At 35.2% G+C, this 24,416-nt stretch overlaps 6 protein-coding genes across 9 annotated transcripts in view; 4 read left to right on the top strand and 2 right to left on the bottom strand.

Moving 5' to 3' along the window:
• The first annotated feature begins 2,163 nt into the window (after positions 1 to 2,163).
• Positions 2,164 to 5,862, top strand: crfb12 (cytokine receptor family member B12). Its single transcript, XM_016557227.1, has 8 exons — positions 2,164 to 2,355; positions 2,647 to 2,766; positions 2,975 to 3,104; positions 3,208 to 3,392; positions 3,497 to 3,645; positions 3,744 to 3,891; positions 4,430 to 4,569; positions 5,045 to 5,862. The coding sequence occupies exons 2-8, from the start codon at positions 2,706 to 2,708 to the stop codon at positions 5,612 to 5,614; spliced, it is 1,383 nt and encodes a 460-aa protein (XP_016412713.1). The 5' UTR covers positions 2,164 to 2,355; positions 2,647 to 2,705; the 3' UTR covers positions 5,615 to 5,862.
• An 841-nt stretch (positions 5,863 to 6,703) lies between these two features.
• Positions 6,704 to 13,956, bottom strand: bicdl2 (BICD family like cargo adaptor 2). Of its 4 annotated transcripts, XR_001640426.1 has the most exons (12): positions 13,878 to 13,956; positions 12,552 to 13,106; positions 10,674 to 10,889; positions 10,348 to 10,464; positions 10,024 to 10,170; positions 8,663 to 8,809; positions 8,373 to 8,447; positions 8,194 to 8,276; positions 7,888 to 8,002; positions 7,681 to 7,714; positions 7,164 to 7,503; positions 6,704 to 6,715 (listed from the first exon to the last, which is right to left on the bottom strand). XR_001640426.1 is itself a non-coding variant. In XM_016557217.1 (11 exons), exons 2-11 carry the CDS (start codon positions 12,813 to 12,815, stop codon positions 7,253 to 7,255), a joined length of 1,449 nt encoding a protein of 482 aa, XP_016412703.1. In that variant the 5' UTR covers positions 12,816 to 13,106; positions 13,878 to 13,956; the 3' UTR covers positions 6,745 to 7,252. The 4 variants fall into 4 exon arrangements, 3 of the variants coding, with proteins under 3 accessions (XP_016412703.1, XP_016412705.1, XP_016412704.1); XM_016557217.1 differs by lacking the exon at positions 6,704 to 6,715 and having other exon boundaries at positions 6,745 to 7,503; XM_016557219.1 differs by lacking the exons at positions 6,704 to 6,715; positions 8,663 to 8,809 and having other exon boundaries at positions 6,745 to 7,503; positions 13,878 to 13,955.
• A 2,936-nt stretch (positions 13,957 to 16,892) lies between these two features.
• On the top strand, positions 16,893 to 18,452 carry mia (MIA SH3 domain containing). The gene is made up of 4 exons (XM_016557216.1): positions 16,893 to 17,163; positions 17,692 to 17,825; positions 17,967 to 18,077; positions 18,193 to 18,452. Exons 1-4 carry the CDS (start codon positions 17,034 to 17,036, stop codon positions 18,214 to 18,216), a joined length of 399 nt encoding a protein of 132 aa, XP_016412702.1. The 5' UTR covers positions 16,893 to 17,033; the 3' UTR covers positions 18,217 to 18,452.
• A 129-nt stretch (positions 18,453 to 18,581) lies between these two features.
• cfap68 (cilia and flagella associated protein 68) lies at positions 18,582 to 21,761 on the top strand. Its single transcript, XM_016557213.1, has 4 exons — positions 18,582 to 18,663; positions 19,087 to 19,318; positions 19,810 to 19,879; positions 20,004 to 21,761. Exons 1-4 carry the CDS (start codon positions 18,626 to 18,628, stop codon positions 20,177 to 20,179), a joined length of 516 nt encoding a protein of 171 aa, XP_016412699.1. The 5' UTR covers positions 18,582 to 18,625; the 3' UTR covers positions 20,180 to 21,761.
• The window catches only part of LOC107743803 (uncharacterized), a 35,046-nt gene continuing 30,907 nt past the window's right edge, over positions 20,278 to 24,416 (top strand). The window contains exon 1 of the mRNA XM_016557212.1: positions 20,278 to 20,291. The gene's annotated coding sequence lies outside the window, so the exon portion shown is untranslated. The remainder of the gene's footprint in view (positions 20,292 to 24,416) is intronic.
• Positions 22,487 to 24,416, bottom strand: part of cryabb (crystallin, alpha B, b) — a 4,777-nt gene continuing 2,847 nt past the window's right edge. Inside the window, exon 3 of the mRNA XM_016557214.1 lies at positions 22,487 to 22,706. Coding sequence (XP_016412700.1) covers positions 22,503 to 22,706 — 204 coding nt within the window. The 3' untranslated portion in view covers positions 22,487 to 22,502. The remainder of the gene's footprint in view (positions 22,707 to 24,416) is intronic.

Here is a 24,416-nt window from a genome sequence, read left to right as displayed (position 1 = left end):
TTTCTGTCAGTTTTCTCAAGCACCTGTCTCACAGATGAATGTTATAATATAGAAACTCTGTAGATGTTTTGTGAGGAATTTTGAAACTGAGTGTTCATGAGAAAGTCTATCTTAAATACAGGATCATTCAAATAAAAAAGAAGTTTTATATTGCATTTACACAAGTTCTACACACTTCCAAAGTTGATAGAAATAAGTAGGGGATCCAAGCCTCAAACTAACTTATGATAAACACTAGCACTTATAGACATAGAGGTTATATAGGCACATGCAAAGTTTCTGAATCCTTACATATTATAAGGATACTGTATTCCCAACAAATATTCCTAAAGGGAACTCTATATAGTCCCAACAAAATATGATTTAGGAAGAAAATCTCGACTGCAAATTACATAGCATGTTCCCATTCCCTTTCACTCCATCTCCAATAGTCTTGTCTCTCTCAACTTGTAAAGGCAGCTAGTCAAATCCAGTCAAGTCACCTTTATTTCTATAGAACTTTATACAATCCAGATTGTTTCAAAGCAGCTTCACAGTAAAAATAGCAGAATCAGTTATGGAAACTCACTTTTATTAAGATTCTACTTTAAAGCAGCTCTGGAAAGACAATTGTGTAATTATTTCGCTTAAGTCAGTTCAGTGTTGTTTCAGTTCAATTCAATAACAGTATAAAGTTATTAAATTTGGAAAGAAGTTCACTTCAGCTATAAGCAGCTCTGCAGAAGGCAGTAATGTTGTTATCCAGCTCAAGTCAATTCAATTTTCATTCAGTTCAGTTGGTTAACTGTAAGTTGTAAAGCAGTTCTATAGAAGACAATCTTCCAGCTTATTTCAGTTTGTTTTTATTTGATGGTGTCTGTGCAGTCATATTGATAATGTTACTGAATATTAAGTGTTTTTAGGCTTCAACTAAGCAAGCTAAAGTCAACAATGGCAAGAAACCCAAACTCTCAAAATCAGATGACAAAAATGGAGAAAAAAAGGTTCTCCTCTGGCCAAATGAATGAACATGTTATGATATGAAGCTGTAGATGCTTAAATAAATGTAAGAAATAAACCAACCACAATTTAGTATGCAAAAACATGACTCATGCCTGTGGCCAAAACCTGATATTAAGTACATTTACCGTGATATTGCTTATGTAATTGCAGAAAATTCTGGAAAAGAAGATAAAACACAAAATGTTGGAGGAACATGAGTAATCACGCACTATAAGGCAAAAACAAAACAAAAATGATTCATCTGGGAAGAGAATTATGCTATAGCATTATAAAATAGAAATAAAAGTATTTAGTATAACAATTTCTATGTTTATTTATTTATTTATTGCAATTGCAGTTAGGTCACTTGCAAGACATTTAAAGGTCCCCTGAAATGCTTAGAAACACGCAGCGTTACTCTATGTGTTGACGTCATTTTAACTGAAACAGGAAGACAGGGCGGGACATATCAAGCAGCCCCGCCCCTTTTTAAAATAGCCAAAAGCGTTCGTTTATGTCACAGCTTGCTTGGGCTAGAGCCGTTCAGCGGGGCTTCGGATTCTAGAGAGCATTTGATTGGACAGAAAGTTTGATGAGAAGCTGAAGTACGATGTGACGCCAAAAATTCGTTGAGCCGTTTTGGCGGAAGTGACGGACTGCAAGCTTTGAATGCTTTTATCTTCTAAATGCGAATTTTGTCACTGTTTTGGAGCACACTGCCTTATAGATAACTAGACTAACATATTGATACTAACACCCAAAAAACTTTAATTTTGACTTCATGGGGACTTTAAAATAAGCTTGTTCAACCAATATTTATTTGAAAAAATATATACTGTATATTAATAATAACATTGTTCATTCATATCATGAAGCTTCTGCTTACTATATTCAGAACAACATAATTCCCTTTATCAGTAATTGTGCTTGTAGTAGGTGCATGCTGGGTGGAGATTGATGAGGACGACAGACGAGATTCCATCCTGGAGACTGGAACAACCTGTTTTCATGTTCCAGGTAACAGGGGAGGTGCTTAAGTCCCAAATATACCTTTAGATCAGTAAAGAAGTCTGGACTTGTTTAATATGTTGCCAGTGCAAACCTGCAGATAGTTGTTCTCTCATTCTGTGTACTGTAGAATGTTTAGACAGATAAAGGTTTTTTTCTTAGTCTTGTCAAGATTGCTTGAAAACATTGCTTGACGTACCCTCAAGACATTCTCTGTAGTGAACGAGTGACGCTTTGATAGCAGTATAGTATTTGTCTTGGATCATTTGTTTAAACCCAATCTCAGTATGCTGCTGGTATGTAAGATGGATCTGCTGTCTTCAGGACTGGCGTTTTATTTATAGAAACAGAGTTGACTACAGTGTGGTGAGTGTGACTTGAATTGTCCATAATTAGTAACTGAGGCTTTTACTGAACACGTACTGTTTTTATTTTCATTTATTTCTCCTTTTGGTATTGTAATGATTCTAATATTATAGTTGTAAACTTGTTCTGGCCCTTTAAGTCAAATATTGCTTGCACCAAACTAATCATGCTATTTTGCATATTTCTATTTATGTAATACTGTTTTTATTCATCTATATTTTTATTTCTCCAAACCTCATGTTAAATATTATCGATCTGTTGTAATTATGTGTCTTGTACTGCTTTTTGCAGGGGCGATTAAGGATAAACTTCCAGCCTTTTTTAAAGGTTTGACATGATTTAATGACACGATGACCCGCTTTCTAGCCTGCATGTTTGCTTTGCTTCAAATATGTCTAACGCCATCTAAAGGTAGTGTACTTTTTTTTCGTAATGCAAATGGTAACCTTCCTTTTTAATCTCACAATGCAAATATATAAATACTGTTTTTTTGCATGCACACACCCTGTTGTTGTCAATATGGGTTGGCTTGTGTATTTTGGCATTTATTCATATTTAATTGGTTTGTTTTGTAATTAATGCAACAATTAATTTTTCCCTTATTTATTTATTTTTTTAGCAATTCTTTCTCCTCCAAAGAATCTGACTGTGGAATTAATGGATTTTAAGGCTACAGCTGAATGGCTTCCTGGACAAGGAAATCCTCCTGACACCAGATACACCTTGGAGTTTATAAATGCACAAAAAATGTACATACAGACATTCGCAAAAATAAATCAATAAATCAATAAAAAATACTTTGTGACTTGTCAAATAGATTTCTAAAAATAGTTGTACTAATTTTTTGGGAAGGGCTGGAGGAAAGTGGAATCACACTCCACACTGCACTAACACAGCCATACGGAAATGCGAACTGACTTTTGATGGGCAACCTAATGAGCTTCACTGGAATTATTTTGTGAGGGTCAAGACAACATTTAAAGGAACGAGCTCCAACTGGACAACTACATCAAAGTCTTTCCAGCCATATGGAGACAGTAAGTTCAAATATATTAAATAAGACTTTCAGAATTAATGTAATGTTTTGGTCAGCAAAGCTAAATAATGCTCTTCTGAAATGGTTGTGTTTGACTTTCTGTAGCACTCCTGAGTCCCCCAAATGTAAAAATCTCAACTGAACAAAAGTCCATTAAAATTAATTTTAGTCATTGGCTGGAATTAAAACCAGACATCAAACCACTGGAATACCTGCTGTATCTTTTTGAGAGCAGTCCTGCAGGGGAATCAAAGGTAAATGCATAATATTTTTGTCATGTACAATCACTGATTATTACAATGAAATTTCTACATGCATAACTGCATCACTTAAATTGTTTTGTTTTTTGTAGTTTGTAGCACTGATATCAGCCTCTGAATCTCCCCACATTTTCCATGATGTGCCACCTGGCAAGAACTATTGTGTTAGTGTTTCTGCCAGTCATCAACAAGCCTCGAAGAACAATAACTTCAACACCACCAAATGCGCATTTCTATTAGGTAATGGATATATTTTTATTTGTATACTGTTCAGCGTGTGTATATCTAGAGAGAGAGAGATTAATACTTTTATTCAGCAAGGATGCATTAAATTGATCAAAAGTGAGAGTAAAAATGTATAATGTTACAATAGATTTCTATTTCAAATACAGTAAATGCTTGTTTGAGCTTTCTATTCATTAAAGAATCCTGAAGAAAATATATTACAATTTCCACAAAACTAGAAAGCAGCACTCTTTCTAACATTTATAAAAATTATGAAATAATAAGAAGAAATATTTCTTGAGCAGCAAATCTACATATTATGAATTCTGAAGGACCATGTGACAATGAAGACTGAAGTAATGATGCTAAAACTTCAGCATTGCATCACATTTTAAAATAGAAAACAGTTATTTTAAACGAATCATTTTTCACAATATTACTGCTTTGCTATATTTCTGATCAATTAAATGCAGCCTTGGTGAGCATAGCTTTACTTCAAAAACATTGCAACTTTATTAAAACAATATTGTTTATATGTTAATGTGTCTTATAGATTCTACTAGAAGCTTTGTGCTAGTGGTGTGCATTGTGGCCATGCTGCTGATTATTTTTTCAACTGGGATTTTTTTGCCTTTTGGTTGTTTTTACCACATGAGGCTTCAAATCAAGAATCTCCGCATTCCAAAACCTTTGGTATGTTCTTCAATACTTGTTGAAGTTCATAAAGCTTTGTGTATGTCCTAATTTGACTTTAGAATTTAAGTTGCATTTATCATTTTGTGAACATTATTTGATTTTTTTTTAACATGACCCTTCCAAGGTGTTTCATATTTTTATATACAATATACATTTATTATGTGTATATAGGCCCCAAGAATTGAAAATCTGAATTTCAAAGACACAAAATATCCAACTATGTGGCATCTGCAAACAAATGATGCTAGAGCTTTTCTAGGAAATAACTTTGTTTTCTGAGCCACTTTTTCTATTATTTTAAGTGGTATAAAAATAATAATAAAAATACAACTGTTCATTATTAATGTTAGTTAATGCTTTGACTAAAGTTAACTAATGGAAGCTTGTAAAATGATGCCAAATAAATAAATGCAATGCATGGTAGAGGTTTACTATCCTTTACAATAATACAGTGTTTGTATGTCCTTTACAGATTGTTATTCCAGGATATAAAAGGGTCCTAAAACCAACCCCTGAGGAATCCCAGCCAATTACAGTGACCCCGCCAAAAAAAGAAATGAACGCAGAGAGACGTTTTTCTTCATCGGAAGAAGACTCCAAGGATGGCTCTATGTTCTATCAACCGAGAGAAAACCTTACGTCATCCATCGCCAGTGTCAACCCACCAGAACAAGATGAGGAGGCTGAGGCATCAAATCAGTGTGATGAGTACACACTAGCTAATGATATAGAAGATAGTGAAGAAAATGAAATATCTGAAATGGATGATGACAGTATGCATCCAGGTAGTGAATCTGAATCGGGATCTTTCTGTGCTAATACTTTAAACAATTCAACATCATCCAAAATACTACAAACGGTTACTGTGAATGCGTTTGTAAACTCAGAGATGGATAGCAATTATGCAGAAGAAACTCTTTCCTGTTCTTCTGGCAGTGGCTGTGAAAGAGAAGTGCCTGCTGAAGAGGAGGAGGATAGCTTATTCTTGCCTGATTCTAACTCAGAGAGTGGCTATGAACCAAGACATGACAAAGTATTATGAACTTCCAAATCTCTACTATCTAAACTATGAGGGCCCTTAAAGAGGATATACATATCCTGAACCTACTTCCAAAGGTGGAGTCTGCAACCAAATTCAAGTAAAAAAGTATCCACCTTTCACCTGAGCCATGCAAGTAGACATGTAAAACTGAAAATTTAGTGATGCAGAAGATCAGAATATCCATGAGGGAATAACACTTGGTATAGAAGCAAAATCTGGGGGTTGTTATACCTGGAGAGAACTATCCGTTAATATTCCCTTTCATCTCAATAGCACTTACAGTTTTCTCCTGCAAGAACTCACAAGAACTCCTGCATCAGGAACTCTTGGATCTTACAGATATTATGATCCGTTTAAACTCTCAAGCTGAATTCTGTATGGTCAAATAGAAGGAACTTCGGACCTAAACATTGCTGGATAATGGCCATCTTGTTGCTGATTGCCCAGTTGAGGTGCTATTAGTGGGTCATGTTGAACACAGTTTGAACTATGGAAGTGTGCCTACTTCAGGAATAAGTTGGAGCTACACATTCTGCAGCGTGTCACTGTGATGCAACTCGTCACATGAGAAGCCATCTAGTCGATAAATGGCCATTCAGACACTTTGATAACGAACTCCAGGTGCTACATGAAGCAATTTAAGATGCAGTGCAATACCAGAAATGTTGGACAATTGAAATTCTAAGTGTATTCTTGTGTATTGTATGTCATGCAAAATACATACCATAATTATAATACCATAATTTACACTACTTGGGATCTAAGACCACTGTACTGAAAATCTCTGTATCTGATTAAAGATGAAAATTACTTTGAAACAACTGCAAAACGGTAAATGGTGGTCACTCCAAAAGTTTGATTTATGTAATAGAAGTTAACGGTTAAATAAAAAATAAAAAAATCTATTTATTTTTGAAAACATACTCTCTTTACAGCATCCTTTCACAAGTGCTTAAAAAGTATATTTTGCAGTTCCCACAATTATTTTAATGGAATTCTCTCTCTCTCTTTTTTTCACACTTTTTATTTATTACAGTATTTTGTAAAAAATAATGTTTGGAAATAGAATGTTTGGCACACTAACACAAAATATATAAAAATCTTCATGTGTCTTCCATGACAACAGTTTTACTGCGCTGGTTTTATTTTCATGTCGTATCCTACCATATGTATGTCAGTGTGTTATGTACAAACACTTGTTTTCTGTAAAGCACTTTCTAAACATTTTCTATTATAAAATGGTGCTACAATATATAATCAAAGATTTTGTTATCATCATGGGTCATTATGAATATTGGGGAACTGTCTTGTGTTTGAAAAATTTGACAGCCTGAGAGTGCAAAAGTTTTACATGTTTACACGAAATGTTACTGACTGTAATGCTGCATAATGCCTTACTGAACGATGCCTTTAATGGTGCTAAAGAGACCATTTCTTTTATGGTTTAAGAATGATTAACCCCTCCTATAAAAAAAGAGACGAGAAAAAGTAAATGCTATACATTTATTTTTATGTATGATTTTGAAGTTGCAAATAAATATTGAAAAACATACATATGCAATAGTGCCACTATGGAGTGCATATAATTTCTTTCTACTGTCTTTATATTTACACATTTGGGTGATTTTAATGATTACTTTACATTTGTAGAAAAAAAGTGAGAAATCTCTCATTACTGTATTCCCTTTTCTTCTTGTCCCTTCTTATTTGTCCTCCAGTCAGTCTCCCCCAAACAGAGAAGAAAAAAATCCTTTCCTTCCATCTTCCCCACGTACACGCAATGATTTGGTGGTGCGAGTGCCTCTTTGAAGGCCTGTCCGTTCTTTGTCGTTTTCCTTTTCTTTTTGTTGGAGTTGAACCTGATGACATATCACTAGACGCATGTCCTCCTGGAATTTGTTGGTCAAAAGGAAAGCAAAACTAGATTTTCACATTTTCTATATATAATCAATACTTATTAATAAATACATGCAATGCATAGTGGAGGTTAACCATCATTTACAATAATACAGTGTATGTTCTATACAGTGTGTCATTGCAGGAACTAAAAGGGTCCTAAGACTAACCTCTGAGGAACACCAAACAACTGCACTGGCCTGGCTAAAAAACATTAATGAGGACAGTGTTTCTGTGAACTGTGTTTCTGAATTCGAGAAGGATGTCAAATACGGCTCTCTGTGCAATGCATAGTAGATATACATTTTATGGAAAAAAATGTGAATAGTGCTTCCTGTAGTAGTACTTCGATTAGAAATAAATTTCAAGTTACCAACCTGCCAAGACTCAACTTCCTGAGATAGTGCCACCTTGTGTCTGATAGTGTTCAGAAGCTGCTGGTTGAGTGCATCACGTTCTTGTCGGGCCAAAATGATCTCCTCTTCCAAGGCACTATGGGTAATAAGGAAAAAAAGATAGGGTTGGATAAAACAATAGACAGTTTCAATCTATCCTCAGACTATTATGGAAAATATCCCCCATTCATCACATATCGTTAGCTTATCACTTTATCTCTGACATTAAATATGACACACAGAGAACAAGAAGATAGAGGTTGTAAAGCCTTTTGATCCAGTTCTCACCTGTAAGTAGGTTTGCCAGGACTGTTATGAAATGGCTTCACCTCCTCCCGGAGCCCTTCTAATTCAGTTTCTCTAGACTGTAGCTGATGAAAGAAAAACAAAACATTGCATATCACCATAGATGAAGATACTCCGTCTATATGCATGCTATTGTGATGTCATTGTATCATGTAGCTAACCTCTTTCTGTAACCTCTGAATTTCTTCTTCTTTTTCTTGCAAAATGGCTGAATGGGCCAAAATGGTTTCTTTGGCCTGTTTGAGATCAAAATGAAAACAACCAGTCAGCAGAAATAGAAAGTGTGGTGAGAGGTGAGGAGAAAAACATGCACTTGCATACTTAAAACATAAAGACGTTTGATAGTCAATTTACGTCACTTGCAGTGAGTGTAGTAATTATTTGCTACAAGCTAAGTTGAAGCATGCACATTGCACACCTATCTTTTCACTAAGCAGGGGTTGAGTGCTACCTGAGACTGTTGGATCTCACTCTGAAGTGACATAGGGAAGCAGGTAGCCTCCCCCAGACTGGCCTCTTCTCCCAGGGCTTGAACCCTTTGCTGTAGGGTTCGGTTGACCGTGCGCAGCTGAAACACTGTGCTGTGCTCCTGTTCCAGCTGTGAAAGAGCCAGAGACAGCTAGACTGAAACTCTAGGGATGGATGGACTCTACCAGCGAAACCTAAACCTGAAACCTAGGCTGCCCAATTCCCAATTCTCGTACTATTTAGGACCAACAGTATAGTGCAAGATTAGATTTAGTTGGCCTCAAATCATAGTACTTTGAAAATAGTATGTCACGGTGGCCATATGGTACACTATATTCAGTGTATTTTCAAAGTTTGCATCTCTTCCCACAATGCCTCTCAGAACAGAATTTATATATATAATTTTTTTTAGAAAAATTAATTAATCAAAATTAAACAATCTTTTTTTTAAAGTATAAAAGTCTTTTTTAAATTTAGCCATTTTATTTGTGCATGCAGCAAACAACAAAGGAAGAAGTTGCTAGAAGCTACAGATCTATTAATTGTTAAGGTCAAAGGCTCAAGGTTTAGCAGGTTAGCAAAGTCCAGTATTCACTGCTGGTCCTAACTACAGCATCTTTTTCCACTGACAGCAATTTAAAAATATCCATATATTCTGACTAAATAAAATATTTTACAAGCAACATACAGTATGGTTTTCATTTTTCCATTTTTTATGTTTTGAAAGGTGTCTTATGCTCAGCAAAGCTGTATTTAATTGATCAAAAATAGACTGATTTGGTGCAAAAGAAAATTTCTTATCATTGTTGAAAAAAGTTATGCTGCTCAATTCTTTTACCAGTCATACATTTTTTCAGGATTTTTTTGATGAATAAAAAGTACAAAAGCATTTATCCGAAATAGATTTTTTTGGTAACAAATGTCTTTACTGACTCTTTTGATCAATTTCGATGCATTTTATTGGGTTATATAGGTGATTATTTTATTAACAGTTATGCTGCTTAATATTTTTGAGGAACACATGCATTTTTTCAGGGTATTAATAGCTGATATTTCATAATATGAATTAGACATTTTACTAGTGCTTCATTCTTTGTAGTGGACTCTTAAAAGTGTGAAATGGACTTCCAACAGTACTGTAGTGTTTGAGTTTGTAGATTAGGACGAGCCCTGGTGCAGCTTCACATCACTAAATGCTACAAATCAATTATTATGTTGAATGTTGGGTGTAAATTCTAACTGTATACAGTATTTATATTTGATATCTATCCTACATAGAGATTTGCTCCCCATCTGCTATATACTTTCCTACCCAAATTCTATCATCTGGCACATCTTCCTCACCTCCGTTTCTTTATCTTTCAGACTGGTCTGTTGCTCAGTCACCCTCTCTCTCAATCCATCCCTCTCAGATCTCAGCCGGTGGTTGTCTTCTTGAGTTGACTTCAATCTTTCATCCATATGAGTACAGCGCTCTTTCATAACCCTGTTCTATGATACAGGATCAGTAGTGAAAAATAACAGACAAAAACAGTGAATCAACATACTGTACTTTCTTTGATTATTCTGCTATAAATCAAAGTTGATAATGTCAAAATATCAGAAGATTAATTGGCCTGGCCGATTTATAGGTCTAATTCTACTTTGGATCACTAATTTTCTGTATACCTCTGCTTGCAGACTGTCCAGTCTAGCAGAGCTTATGGTTTTGCTAAAACTTGTATCCTCCATTTCTTCCCTCAAAGAACGAAGCTCAGTACGCAAAGTATGCTCTAAGGCCACTGCCTGGAAGAAAAAAAAGGAGAGAGAAAGGTTTAGATGTAGTCAAACATTATTTCTAGGACTGCTTCTGACATAAGACAGATACTTAAACCTGCTGATCTTCATTCCAGCCCTGTATACAACTGTATCAGTGTTACTACGTCACTAGACATGTTTACCCACATGCATCTTAAAAACAGGAAGCTGGGGACTTAAAGCTTCTGATTGGTCACCTCTGCCAGCTGTTCCACAAGTTTTTGGTTGTGGTTGGACAGCTGAGTCAGTTGCTCACTCTCCTCACGACGCCGGTCACGACTCTGAACGTGTTTTTGTTCCAACTGCGCACGCAACGCTGTGATGTCAGCCTGCAGTTCTGCTTCCCGCTGACCTGCCTCGAGGTCCCGCACATCCAGACGTCGCTGCAGCATGTGTTTCTCCTGCTGCATAGCCTGTTGTACAGAGACAAACAAACTTTGTCTGTAAATCACACACTTTAAAAGAGTTCTTTAATGATGTTAATAGGTTTGATTTAATGTAACCTTTATAACAGGTTCTCTATCATTCAGGTTTTTGGCACTATTTGAGACCATTGATACAAACTCTCTCTAAATGAAGAGCCACCATAAACTATTACCTTTGCTGCATCATATGCAACATAATGTCACTATGCAGGAGATATAAACACTCAAAATCAATAATGTTTGCGCGTTTGCCTCTTTATCTTTATTTCTTGTACTTTCTTGTCAAGCACTCTAGTAGATGTTTACCACTGTGCAGTTTTCAGCATCTTAAGAAATTGTTTTAACACTACCATTCAAATTTTTTTCTCTTATTGCTCACCAAGGCTGAATTCATTGAATCTAAATACAATAAAAAAACAGCAATATTGTGAAATATGATTACAATTTACAATATTGTTTTTTTCATTTCCAAAATATTTTAAATGTAATTTATTCCAGTGTGAGCAAAGCTGAATTTTCAGCAGTCATTACTCCAGACTTCAGTGTCACATGATCCTTTAGAAATTATTCTAATATGCTGATTTGCTGCGTACTTATTATCAATGTTGAATACATTGCTCTGCCGATCAGCGCTGCCTAATATTTTTGTGCAAGTCATGATATATTTTTTCAGGATTATTTGATGTATAGGAAGTTCAAAAGAACAGCATTTCTTTGAAATAAAATCTTTACTGTCATTTTCGATAATGTGTCCTTACTGAATAAAAGTATTCATTTTAAATATTTAAAAAAATTAATGGTGGTGTAAATCTAATCTATTAAAACCTTTTAAATTTTTCTTCCATTACAATATTAAATAAGGTGTTAAAATAAAATTGGCACATATAGCCATTTGCTACATGGTTTCAATTGTAGACATTTGATGGGTTATAATGTTTTAAAAGGTTTTTTTGTAATGTTTTGTGATGTTTTGCAATGCATTCTATTGGGCATTTTATTTGTATTGCGATAGATGTTTTACATGCAGTTATTATTTATAGAAGATATTAATAGATTTAAAGAAGTAACAATGTATTATTTGTGTGTACAGCGCCATAGAGACAAATTTCTCTGCTGGACAGTAAAGAATATTTTAATTAAATTCTAAAAAGTTAGCAAAACAAAAGAGTTTAGACTGTTAACCAAAGAAGAAATCAGAATAGTGAATCAAAATGGTGTAAGCAACTGCTACGGTATAATGTATAAACATAAACACGTTACTTTACAGAGTTAAGGCCCGTTCACACCAAGAACAATCAAGATAACTAGGCTATATTAGCGTACACACCAGCAGACAATAATGTTCTGTTTATTATAAGCATGCACTGCAGTTGCTGTACTTTGTTTGCGGTTTTAAATGCTTGAGCTTGTTAAAGTCGGCTGGATTCCGATTGACTGTTAATGTTTTTATTTTATCAGCTGAAAAAATTGTTCTGAATGTGATTCTAACAATATCATTCCTCTGTGTTGTTATAGTTGGGGTGTGGACTATCGCTATTCTCATAGAACTGATTAGTGGAATGATTAGTAAAACTTTATAGTTAACGTTTGTGGTGTTAACAGGCCTTTATAGAGACTCCATCAGTTCTGAGCACTCATTTTCATTCATACCTCCATCTCCCTTTCCATCTGCTCTATCTGAGCAGCCAGCTCCTCGTTTTTCTCCAGCAAAGCTTGGCCCACCTCAGCAGCCAAGATCAGGTCCTTTTCCAGCAGCGTAGGACTGCTGTCATCCTGAGGTGAGGCGAGAAGATCATCTGCTCCCATTATAGGAGCCATGATTCGGTGACCGGAGGAAGAGTGTGATGAAGAGAAGGAGAAGAAAGAATCCTCCAGGATGGGAGAGGGTAGGTTCTCCTTCTTGGATGAAAACATTGGTCCGTCCCTCAAGTTCACGGCTAAGCAGGACTCCAAATAACTGTCCTGATAGTCAAAAGTTGTTCATCTGCATCCTTCCAAGTCTAAATGTCCAAGGCTGTAGTCTAGACTGGATTTTCAAGAAAACACAGAACCTGACACCTCTTGGTTTTTTATATCCTTCAAAAGATGATCAACCCTTGTGTGTGTGTCACATGTAGGGTGTACTGAGGCTGAAGCTTCCTCCAAGGGTGGAATCATCAGTTGATTTATTGTTTGCTTTATCTTGAGACTTCCTTATAAATCTCCCTATGGAAAGAAGCGTGTTGAAACAGGTGAATTGTGTTGGAACTCACCCTGAAAATTATGACACAAAGCTGGCAGGTGTTTTCATTTATAATATCTAATCCTCCTGGACTGTAAAGAGCTTGGATTTCGTCCCTATACAGTATGTGTATCCAAACACCACATTATCCATTTCTACCTTTGGGCATTTCTATTGTTGTCTAGGAGCTTCTTTTGTGGACATGACCAACATAACAAAGTTTCAGTGTTTCTCTCACATTCCAGTAGTCATTCAAGACTCCTCAGTGGCCCAGTGACTACACCCCTTACAATTGGCTAAACAGGTTTTAAAGAGCACAAGACATAGGTGACCTCCTTAATGCTGATATTTCACCGCTATTTTATTTAGCATAGCTGTAAAGTGTTTTCTTGGAATAAAACAGGAACTACTTTCCTGTATGTGGATCATAATGGAGGAAACCCAGGCACAGGATGATATAAATGGATGTAAACCAGAACCTCTGGCTAAAAGTGTTTATTATTAACATAATGTGGTATTTTAATGGCATTGAAACTGTTGAATCAACTACATTAGTCTAATGTAGTGTAAATAAAACAGCCCAAACTGTTCGTATCAACTTCACAGCAAATAAAGGCTTATTAAAAGACTTAAGAACTTAAATGAATGTTTTATATTCAACACAAATTTCTTGTAAAATCGGTAAGAAAGCGTCTCTCAGTAGTATTAACGTTCCTATTGACTATTTAGAACAAGTAGTGCTTTATTTTTCCTACCTGGGAAGTTCCTGCTCCAAACTTAGCATGAAAGGTGACAGTGACAGGGAGGTACTACTGGTCGCCTTGGAAGCGCTGCTGTAAAGCTAATTAAGCCACACCTTCTCGTGGCGTCATCAGTTTAGTGGGAGGAGCCCAAACACACAAAAAGGGTAGGTGACGCTGACGTCAGGCGTTCAGGTGAGATACAGTCACTGATAATAGTATGAAACTTCGATTTATATATATATAAAAAAAGGACAAAAACCACTACGATTTATTCATTATTGTAAACATGGGGGAATTAAACCATTGTTTTGAATTTTGAAGGCAGAAGTTCAACAAACCAAAAAAACAATATGAAGTTCCAAAAATAAGAAAGCTGTCAAACTAATTTTTGTAAACATTTAATTGTTTTATATAACTTAACCGTCATTATGTTTATTTGTTTGTTTTTCTGTTTGTTCTAATGTATCCTCTGGCTGTAATTGTAAATATTTAATAGGCTGTTTATTCAAAAAAAAAAAAAACTATGGTTAATTTATTTGTTCATTTATTGTTTGTATGCCTTTGTATGCATTTGGTTCACTTTTCATATTTTATAAGTTTTTAACAAGTTTTTAAACAAATTTGCCTACCTTGGAATATAAATGATCATATTCTTTTATAAATTACTTTCAATAGAAAAGTTGTCACAAATTATTATTTTTACAATTATTTTTGGTTAATATTAATTTACATTATTGTAGATGTCCAAAAAGCACAATCAAAATGTATGTAGTTCAAATCTGAATTTGATCAATTTCCTGACACAATGAATTAAGCTACACTAAAGTATAAGGAATGCTAAAAAAAAATTTACAATTCTGGACTTTAATCTCTATTCAGTTTCATAAGAAAATTTCCAGTGAACTTTACTGTCTTATTTTAGTTTTTTATCTTAATAAATAAAAAATACATTTTTTTTTTAAATATTTTAACATTTTGCCTCTCTCTATTTTCTTTTGTGCCATCATAATTCTTTACATAAAGCATTGAAAATATGATTGATTAATTCTTCCCACATGTTAAAGAAATTACATAACAAAGGATTGTGCTTATGTATTAAAACTTTCATAAAACTTTCAATTAATCTCTACATTTTTATAACTACAACATGCTTCAGAGTGTTCAAAGATCATTTTATAATTCTCTTTGAAATGCTGTATAGGTAAGTGAAGTATTCGTAATTTCCACAGTGTCAGATGTTATGCAGACTGCCAAAACATTTCTCACCAGGCATAAAAGAACCCGTTCAGAGGCTGTTAGGTAACCTGCTCATTGCTGCCACTTTGTGGTTAAAGTAACCCACCCTACGCCACTGTGGAGGGAGCAGCTTCTATTCACAGACAACCAGCTTCTTCCTGATAGATAACTGGAGATCACGATTTCACGTAGTAAGGTACTGGATTTGCAATGTACAGTTAGTTTTGTTGGACTGTTTGTGATATTTCAAGGTGATCCAAATATGGAAGTGGCTCAGAGAGACCATAAGGAATCCTCTGAAACAAAGTGAGTGTTGATTTTTTTTTTTTTTGCTGTGAAAGGACGGGTTGTTCAACCCCTGGCAAAGGCCTCAGCCTCTGTAACTAGTTGCTATGGGACCCGTGGCCTGGCTATGTCCCTTACCGTGGTAATAACGAACTGTTTGTGGATTCAGATAGGATTAGCAATATCTACACAAGTGAGAGTCTGTGAAACTTGCAGCAATACTTCCTGTTTTCTTGACTTCATATTTTTCTCTTACAGACCCTGAATGAAGCTAGTTACAACTATGGGCTCTGCTCTGAATCTTGGCTTACAGCTGTAACACAAGAAAAACCTACAAAAATAAAAAGGAATTTTGAATAACATACAAAAAAGACAGTCAGTGTATCATATACTGAATAATTATGTTTGCAATAGTAGTTGGATTTTGTCCTTAAATGGTAAAGAGAAAAATTAATTACTTAGTAATTAGAATTACTTGTGTTCTAACTTCTATATAAGTAAACACACTTCATTTGAGTGGAGTGTTACTGCAATTTTTCCTGTTATTATATGGATTATATGCAGGGGCCGGACTGGCCATCTGGACGTTCTGGAGAAGTCTGGTTCATCATCAAACAAAAAGTGTCAGTTGTGACAGTAAGTGACGTTGACGGCCGACAAAAGGGGGCGCTAATGCAATCTATTTTGCTTATAAGAAAACCGAAACTGACGCGTAGGAGGAGAGTGGGCTCGTGATGGCAAGCAAAAGACATGAAGATAAATGCGGTTGGGAGAAGCTAAAAGAAAAAAAGCGAACATACGTCAGGTTACCTTTGCCCGCCTCTCTCACTATACACAGCATGTAGCCTATAGCACTATAGTAAAATCCCAGGTCCCAGCGTCCACTGCTGTTTATCACTCCGTAATGTCCGGCATGAATATTCCATTCATTCATTAAAAGACAGCAGCGATTCTACAACGGGTTACATTTGAGAGCTATTGAGTTAGAAAATTGAGTAAATGAAGTAGCCTATAAAGTGATTAGTCTGATTAACATGACACACACACACAGAGAGAGCGAGAGACATATAAATACTCAAATTTAAGAATTTTGTTGTTTCAGGTTTCTAGATTCTAGGTTTATGTTTGTCATTGTCATATACATTTTGCATTCAGCTCTATGTAGATTTCAAGTATTTTAGTTCATACAATACATTTATTTCTATCCTCTGTTGAAAAAAAAATTTGAAACCATCACATCCCTAATGTAATATGTCCCAAAACACACTACAGGAAAGCATTATTGAATGGTTTTAATGGTTAAAAGTTGATGGTTTGTAATGTTTGTAATGGTATTTGTAGTGTAGTGAAAATCATTTGAATTTCTGTGATGGTTTCTATTGTTTTTGTCAGCAGGGTCACCATGGGTTTTGTGATGTTATTTGCCATAAATGCGATAGGATTGCTGTAATATTGTGAGATAGTAGTGACTGTTTGTAGCTGTGGAGGGCCTATTTGGGAGAAAATCCATGCAGGGCCGTTTTTTACTCCCAGTCAGTCCCTGATTATATGTATACTTTCTGAAAATGGGTGGGGCTTGGCCTCAACTGGCCCCTCCCACTTGAGCTTTAGTCCTGTTCAAACAAACTATGAATCAGACACACAGAGATGGAGAGACACGGTGCTAACTGGACCCTTCTCCTGGTGCTGTGTGGCCTCCTGCCACTGAACACTCAGGCTGGCAGGCAGATGCCAAAACTCTCGGACAACAAGCTATGCGCCGATTCAGAGTGTAGCCGTGAGTAATGCAAACCAGCTGATTTAACTTTAATATATTAATTGTAGGGAAATTTCAGGATAGTTTTTTTTTCTTTTAGTGTTTTCTTTTAAATGTTCCATTTCAACATAAATCACTTTGTTAACACTTCATAAGGTTCCATCTGTTAACATTATTTAACATTAAATAACATCAAAACAATTAAAATATTTTATTAAATGTTCATTTAAATATTTACTAATGCATTATTTAATCAAAAGTTGTAATTATTATTTATTGGACCTTAGCTAACATAACAATGGACGGTTAGATTAATAAATTCTGTTAAAAATAATAATATGAATTTGTTGAAATTGTTACAGTCTATTTTTATATTATAAAAGAGTTTGGTAAAAAAAAAAAGACTTGCCTTACAAGTTGACAAACAACATGGACATGATTTTTTCTTTTTTTCTATAAGCTATATATAATGATAAAAAAAAACTTTAAATGGTGATAAAATTGGTATAATAGCCTATCCATCTAAACCGTGTGATTGTGTATTCACAGATCCCATTCTCATCGCTAAAGCTCTGCAGGATTATTACCCACAAGACTGCCGCTTCATTCACATTCACCAAGGCCAGTCTGTCTATGTGTATGCCATGCTGAAAGACCGTGGGAACCTCTTTTGGGCTGGCAGTGTAAGTAGCCTATATCTACTGTATTACTGAGTGAACTCAATTGCAGTATTTTAATCATTAAAACTTGCATGATTTTCTTGTATTGACAACGTGTGCAAAAACAAAGTCACAAAGTATAACTGAAGATAACTGTTTGTGAAGGTTCAAGGGTCATATTATGGAGACCAGGAAGCTCGTCTGGGATATTTCCCCAGCAGTGTTGTTGAAGAGACGCATGCCTTAATGCCTGCTGAGGTTGAGGTCAAGACTGATGTGTGTATCTCAATCTTTTGTCTATGATTAAAAAAAAAACTGATGCACTGACAAATACATGTAATAAAAAACATCCGTTTAAGGTTAATTATACTTTTTTTTTTTGTCTTTTCAGAAATGGGACTTTTACTGCTATTAGGATTGCTGTCTCGGCTGGAACATAAACACGATTTTTGATTCCACTCTGCACTTTATAGTGTGTCACTACATTTATTATTTCTAGTAGGCAACTCAACTTAAAGATTTCTTACTATTCAGAAGAGGAAAACATATAGACCAGTGACTGTAGACTGTAAATGCTTGTTGATGCAATAGTTTGAATAAAGCTGAGCTGCTGCTATTTGGCTGCTACTCTCGCAAGTGATCGCTGTTTGTTTGTATCACGTGATGTTTTTGGTAAAAAAAAGTTTTGAATGAAAACTAAAGAGAAAATCAATTACTACTCAAGCGATAAATGATTGCATCAGCCTTTATTATCTTCACACGACTTCAGCAGTAGATATTCGGTTTCTAGCCGAGTTGCGTCATGCGCATTTCCATGGAGACCAATGACAGCTCGAGGATCGCGTAATACTGGGCATTCAAGGTGAGTGCGTGTTTACAGTTGATTAAAATCTTTTAACTTCAAACTAGGTAAATAAAATGTAAACGGCTGTACTGATATGGGCGACTATGTAGCTTATGGACGACTATCACAAATATTTAAATGTGTGTGGTCTAGGGTGAAGTTACTGTCTGATGAGAATGATTGCATAAGTCGGCTATTTGCAAAAAGCATGTATTTTTGAGAATGTATTATTTATTATTTTTAAAAAAGTATAACAAAAATGAGATTTTAAATTATAAAAACGCTTGTAAAATTGCGACCGTCATTGCAAAATAGCTCATTTATTTTGGTGGAAAAAATTGCATTAGTTAATTTTAACAAAATATTTAACTAGGCCAATTTTGCACATTGTTGCTGTTGCAGTTTGTTAAAAAGTCTATTCTTTTATGACACAAAATTTAGTGGCACGATGTCTTGGGTGACAAACGACCCTCCTTTTCATCACATGCTTCGGGCTTCTGGGCAAGCTGAGGTCTGGAATGATTTTGCCGACGAGGCCAAATTTCGTCAGTATGGTTGGCGGTGTTCAACGAATGAAGACTCTTATTCAAATGCCACCCTCATTGGTAACTGGTCAGAAGAGAGGGTTGACACTCGCCGTACTGTGGCGTTACGACGCCCCCTTCCGCATCAGGTTGGTATTGTTTAGTAAAATAATGACATTCATAGCCACGTGCTGTAAGTCACATTTAAAAATGTTTGAATTTCATTGCATTAGTTAATAAAATATGAAACCAAGAAGCATCTGCAATCCCTTCACAGCTTCACTTTTTTTAGCAGTATGCAATGATTTTTAGTATTTTTTATTATTATTATTTTATGAAGTGCCCAGCCCAGTAACCACAGCTAGTTACATGAACTATGAACATGTTCCACTAACATCTGTTAATCACAAAAAGGCAAATCATTTTAAACACTGAACACTGATTGTTTGTTTTAAAACTTAGCCTATTTTGTGAATGTTTTGCTTTAAAAGTGTGCTAGTGCTATCTTTCTTTAAAATAAATTTGGTTGGATTTTTAGTTGTGTAATGCAGTGACATCCATGCATTTTTAAGTGTCACTTAGGTGTCCCAATACCAAACAAATAACAGCCAGATAACCTTGAATTTGCTACTCCTCACAGTTCTCCCACTACTTTGAAACCACATATTATTCCAGCTACAAGAAAGATGACATTCGGCCGATTTACACAAGTATGTTTTTCTTTAAATAATTTAATTTAAAAACTTTGTATTAACTTTTAATTTATTAGTTAGTTTTGAATTCAACAAAATAAATATGCTTACTGTAAAGAACCTTATATTTTCACTTTTTCAGCCCCGAAGAGAGAGTCAAGAAGCTTCCCTGGCCACCAACCAGAGCTGGACCCTCCACAAACTAAGTGTGTGCCAAACTCCTGCTACAGACTGGTCTTTAAAGGCCCTCAACATAGAGTAGAAATAGTGGGGGAGACTTCAGAGCCTCAGTGCGGGAGTGTAGCAGAGACAAACTGAAGCCTTTGGCAGAGAAATTTGGCTCCCAAAATTATATCAGCTTCAGTAGCCTCCAACTGACTTCTGTGAGTGAACCACTGTCAAATATTGATAAAAAGTATTATTATATTTTGTTCAAGCATGTGTCTATTTTTTAATCATGCATATAGTGAAAAGAAAATGTACCCATGTTGATTGATTTTCCATACATAGTGAGGTTTGATTATTTTAGTTCTCAATTTCAATTATATTGTACTTTACTGCATTAGCCACCTCGTAAAATACATACGAATTGGTAGTGTTGAGAGATAGTGAGGAAAGTCAAAAATTTCTACAAGCAGCGCTAGCCTATACTTGAGTTTAAAATGCAGAGCAATTCACCATTTCAACATATATTTTGTAGGCCTACTCATAGACTAAATATCTGCCAGACCATTGAATTCCCTAATCTTTGAACATTTTGAGTTAGCCTACGCTATGTAATAAAAGAAAAAATAATAATTTTGAGTAAAAAAAAAAAAAAGAAAGTTCACACTGGTTTCGAATGGCTGAAGCATTTATTGATAATTATATAATGACGTTAATTAGTTAATTCAGTGCTTCAGCTGTGATTAATGAGGAAAGCAGTGGACAGTGCAAAGCCATGTTTTGAAGTTCTCCTTCTCACTTACACCTCCTAGTGGGGATAATGCAGCAGTTTAGGCCTTTGCTTTAGCGGAGTGATATAAATATAAGGAAATAAGGATATTTATCCTACATCTTTGTCAGAACCTGCTTATGTTGCTTTTCCATATAAAAAAAATTACTGATTTAGTTTGATATTAGCAGCTTTACCATTGTTGAATAAGTGAGCCATTGCTAAGAGACTGAATAGTCTCAGTGATTGTAAACAATATAAATTCTTGGCCCTTATTCACATGCACAGACATCTCAGCTCACATCTCACTCTCAAAAGTAACATTCAAATATTATTTAGTAAATCTCAAGGGGGACATTTGACCTATACACCGTGCTTGCATGAATAAACTTGCTTTAAATGCTTTCATTTTCATTAACTGTTGCAGTAACAGCAATTCTTGGAACCGTACCGCTGTGTGAGTAGCACCTGCAATTCCTGCTGCTTAACCATGAATTAACAATTAACCGTTTAATTCCGGTTTAAAGCTGTGTTGAGCAACATATTCATATTATTTTATTTAAAAGGGGTTCATAACCCCCTTTAACCTTGGGTTTTAAAGCCCTGCTCCTGCTATTGTCGTGAAAATACAGTGGTGAAAGTATAGTGTGAAGCAACGCAGTGCATAAATGTGTCATTAACCAATCAAAAACCAGAACAACATTCACAAAGCTTGTCAAAACACTTAAATACTGTCACTTTTTTAAGAACGTATCCACATTCCCTCACTGTGTCCTCTGGTCCCAAATTAAATTCAAAATAAACATACTTTTTCAAACCAAAAACAATAGCCATTGTGACATCTCAAACAAATCATTTTAACATACTCAGAATACACAATAACAGAAGAAACACTTTACAGCAAGGTTCCATTTGTTAACATTAGTTAACTATAACACGAACTAACAATGAAAAATACTTATAAAGCATTTATTAATCTTAGTTAGTGTTAATTTCAACATCAAAAGTTGTATCTGTTAATAATATTTAATGGACCAGAGCTAACATGAAATAACAATGAAGTTGTATTTTTTATTAATTAACATTAACAAAGATGAATAAATACTGTAAGAAATATATTGCTCATTGTTAATGTAAGTTAAGAGCTTGTAACACTCCAAAGAGAAAGGAAAAATTTTAATCGCATCATATGACCCCTTTAAGTAACAGTAATAGGACCTTATTGTAAAGTTTTCCCGTTTTTCTGACTTTCCTGCAAATCACACCATTAATAATGAGAGACTATGGCATTTTTTGCCATTTGATCCAGCTTAATACAATGGCCCATTTTTGCCTGTTTGTCTTTACCAGGGAAAAATACTCCTACACTCAAATACTTTGTCTTGTTGTCAAGGCTGCGCGATATACAAAAGCCCCTTTGTTTGGTGGCATCAACAGAAGACAACACTTTATTGTAAACGTGTATTTCTATGAAAATCTTTTAGGTAAAATTCATCATTTAGAGATTGTGTTTACAGTTAGTTTGACGCTGATGGAGTTTTCAACCTAATAGCTGTTTCTTCTCTAGCCGCTGTAGCAAAGACAACATAAGTTTTGGCCTGTCAGGAAACACTGGGCTAATAAGTTATTCCCTTGTAATGTAGCAGGAGCACAGTGGGACAAGGGAAAACAAGGGACATAAAGTTGAAACATGGAAGTCTAGCAGCTTTACTTCTTCTGAGACCCAGCCACGGCGGGTTTGTCATCACGGGTGATGGGAATGGAGCGCTCCAGGCCGTCTGTGTGCTTGCACGGGGCTGTCACTGACAGAACGCCATCAGAAGACAGGGAGGAAGTGACAGAGGCTGGATCCACACCAGCAGGGACACGGTATTTTCTTAGAAACTCTCGTGAGACGAAACCGTGATCATCCTGCGAGGAAAGCACAACATCGTTCTGAGCAGGTGATAATGAATGGTCCGTCTTTCACTCTGCTTGACTCAATGTTTACTTGCGGCACAAGGCCAGTGATCTTGGGGATGACATGTGGATATTAAACAGTAAAGCCAGTCACATGCAAAGGTTTGGGTAGGTGTTGGTTTACACCCTGTTGAAAAAACCAGCATATGCTGGTTAGGTATGTTTTGAAGCAGTGGAGCTAAGCTGGTCCTGTGCAAGCTCATAACCAGCTTATAACAAGCTCAGGACCAGCTTAAACCAGCTCCCATGCTTCAAAACATATCTAACCAGCATATGCTGGTTTTTACAAAAGGGCAGTGCTCAGTGTTTATGTATTGTGAGTTGCTACCTGACGATCCTCATGTTTGGCATGAATTTCAATGAAATTTCCATTGATTTTCACTGACAGCTCCTCTGGTTTAAAGTGTTTAACATCCATATTTAGTGAGAAACAGTCCTTTTCCATTTTCATCTAAGAAAACAGGATTAATGACATATATTTAATAATTTGTCTAGTTTAATCTAATGTTCACAATTAGCACTTCAAATTCAAAAGAATCATTCATTAATTCATTTTAGACATTTAGATTTTTTCTGTTGTGACATTCCTTTCATGACGATTTCAAAAATTGCCCCCTAAATTCTTGTAATGTCAAAAGAACAAAAAACTGTATTATCCTGCAGACAGGACGGTTTTCATTACTATATTATATAGTTATAATATTAAGTGATAAAAATAATAATGTATATGTTACATTTCCATTTTTTCACATTACAATATCCTGTTTCCACAATGCAAAAATCCTAATAATTCTACAAATATGCTTCACTTTCTTCATGCAAAAATATTTCTCTTTTGATTTCTATATAAGTGAAATATGACCTGAACAGGGTTTTTTTTGTCAAATTCAAACATATAATGAATTCAATGAATTATGTTTTTTTGTTTTGTTTCCATCAAAACAGAACTGCTATACTTCACTGTGGCTTTTTAAAGATAGAGTGCTAGGCAGAAATCAATCAAAGCTATCGTCATGGAATAAATGCTCAAAATATTTATCCATTGGGATCATAGTTTAGAAAACGGCTGACACTAGCGCAGCTGCCATTAGAACAAAAAAAAAATGGTTATAGGCATCTCTAAAATAGGCATGGACACAGAGAATAATGAATTAAAACTTCATGTTAAATGGAAAACTTAAAATAACTATAAAAAAATCCACAAATAACATTCATTTTTACATGTCTCTTTGAAATACTTGGTTTTGATTGGTCAATTAAGGTCAAACGTGACCCTGGACCACAAAACCAGTCTTAAGTCGCTGGGGTATATTTGTAGCAATAGCCAAAAATACATTGTATGGGTCAAAATAATAGATTTTTCTTTTATGCGAAAAATCATTAGTTGTTCCATGTTCCTATGTTCCATGAAGATATTTTGTAAATTTCCTACCGTAAATAAATAAAAACTTCATTTTTGATTAGTAATATGCATTGCCAAGAACTTCATTTGGACAACTTTAAAGGCGATTTTCTCAATATTTAGATTTTTTTGCACCCTCAGATTCCAGATTTTCAAATAGTATCTCGACCAAATATTGTCCTGTCATAGCAAATCATACATCAATGGAAAGCTTATTTATTCAGCTTTCAGACGATGCATAAATCTCAATTTCGAAAAAT

The sequence above is a fragment of the Sinocyclocheilus rhinocerous genome, unplaced genomic scaffold, assembly GCF_001515625.1.
Source record: "Sinocyclocheilus rhinocerous isolate Xijiao unplaced genomic scaffold, SAMN03320098_v1.1 scaffold2272, whole genome shotgun sequence".
NCBI classification, from domain to species: domain Eukaryota; kingdom Metazoa; phylum Chordata; class Actinopteri; order Cypriniformes; family Cyprinidae; genus Sinocyclocheilus; species Sinocyclocheilus rhinocerous.
This window is presented reverse-complemented; position numbering and strand designations above follow the sequence as displayed.

Bases quoted from the DNA above. Each gene is read 5' to 3' on its own strand.
- mia (XM_016557216.1), top strand. From the start codon at position 17,034: ATGGAGAGACACGGTGCTAACTGGACCCTTCTCCTGGTGCTGTGTGGC. The intron at 17,826-17,966 runs GTAAGTAGCCTA...CTGTTTGTGAAG, and splicing joins ACCTCTTTTGGGCTGGCAGT to GTTCAAGGGTCATATTATGG. The intron at 18,078-18,192 runs GTGTGTATCTCA...TTGTCTTTTCAG, and splicing joins AGGTTGAGGTCAAGACTGAT to AAATGGGACTTTTACTGCTA.
- bicdl2 (XM_016557217.1), bottom strand. From the start codon at position 12,815: ATGTTTTCATCCAAGAAGGAGAACCTACCCTCTCCCATCCTGGAGGAT. The intron at 10,171-10,347 runs GTATACAGAAAA...CCTGTATCATAG, and splicing joins TGGACAGTCTGCAAGCAGAG to AACAGGGTTATGAAAGAGCG. The intron at 8,448-8,662 runs GTAGCACTCAAC...GATCTCAAACAG, and splicing joins GTGAGATCCAACAGTCTCAG to GCCAAAGAAACCATTTTGGC.
- crfb12 (XM_016557227.1), top strand. From the start codon at position 2,706: ATGACCCGCTTTCTAGCCTGCATGTTTGCTTTGCTTCAAATATGTCTA. The intron at 3,646-3,743 runs GTAAATGCATAA...TGTTTTTTGTAG, and splicing joins GTCCTGCAGGGGAATCAAAG to TTTGTAGCACTGATATCAGC. The intron at 4,570-5,044 runs GTATGTTCTTCA...TGTCCTTTACAG, and splicing joins TCCGCATTCCAAAACCTTTG to ATTGTTATTCCAGGATATAA.
- cfap68 (XM_016557213.1), top strand. From the start codon at position 18,626: ATGACAGCTCGAGGATCGCGTAATACTGGGCATTCAAG. The intron at 18,664-19,086 runs GTGAGTGCGTGT...CACAAAATTTAG, and splicing joins CGTAATACTGGGCATTCAAG to TGGCACGATGTCTTGGGTGA. The intron at 19,319-19,809 runs GTTGGTATTGTT...TACTCCTCACAG, and splicing joins GACGCCCCCTTCCGCATCAG to TTCTCCCACTACTTTGAAAC.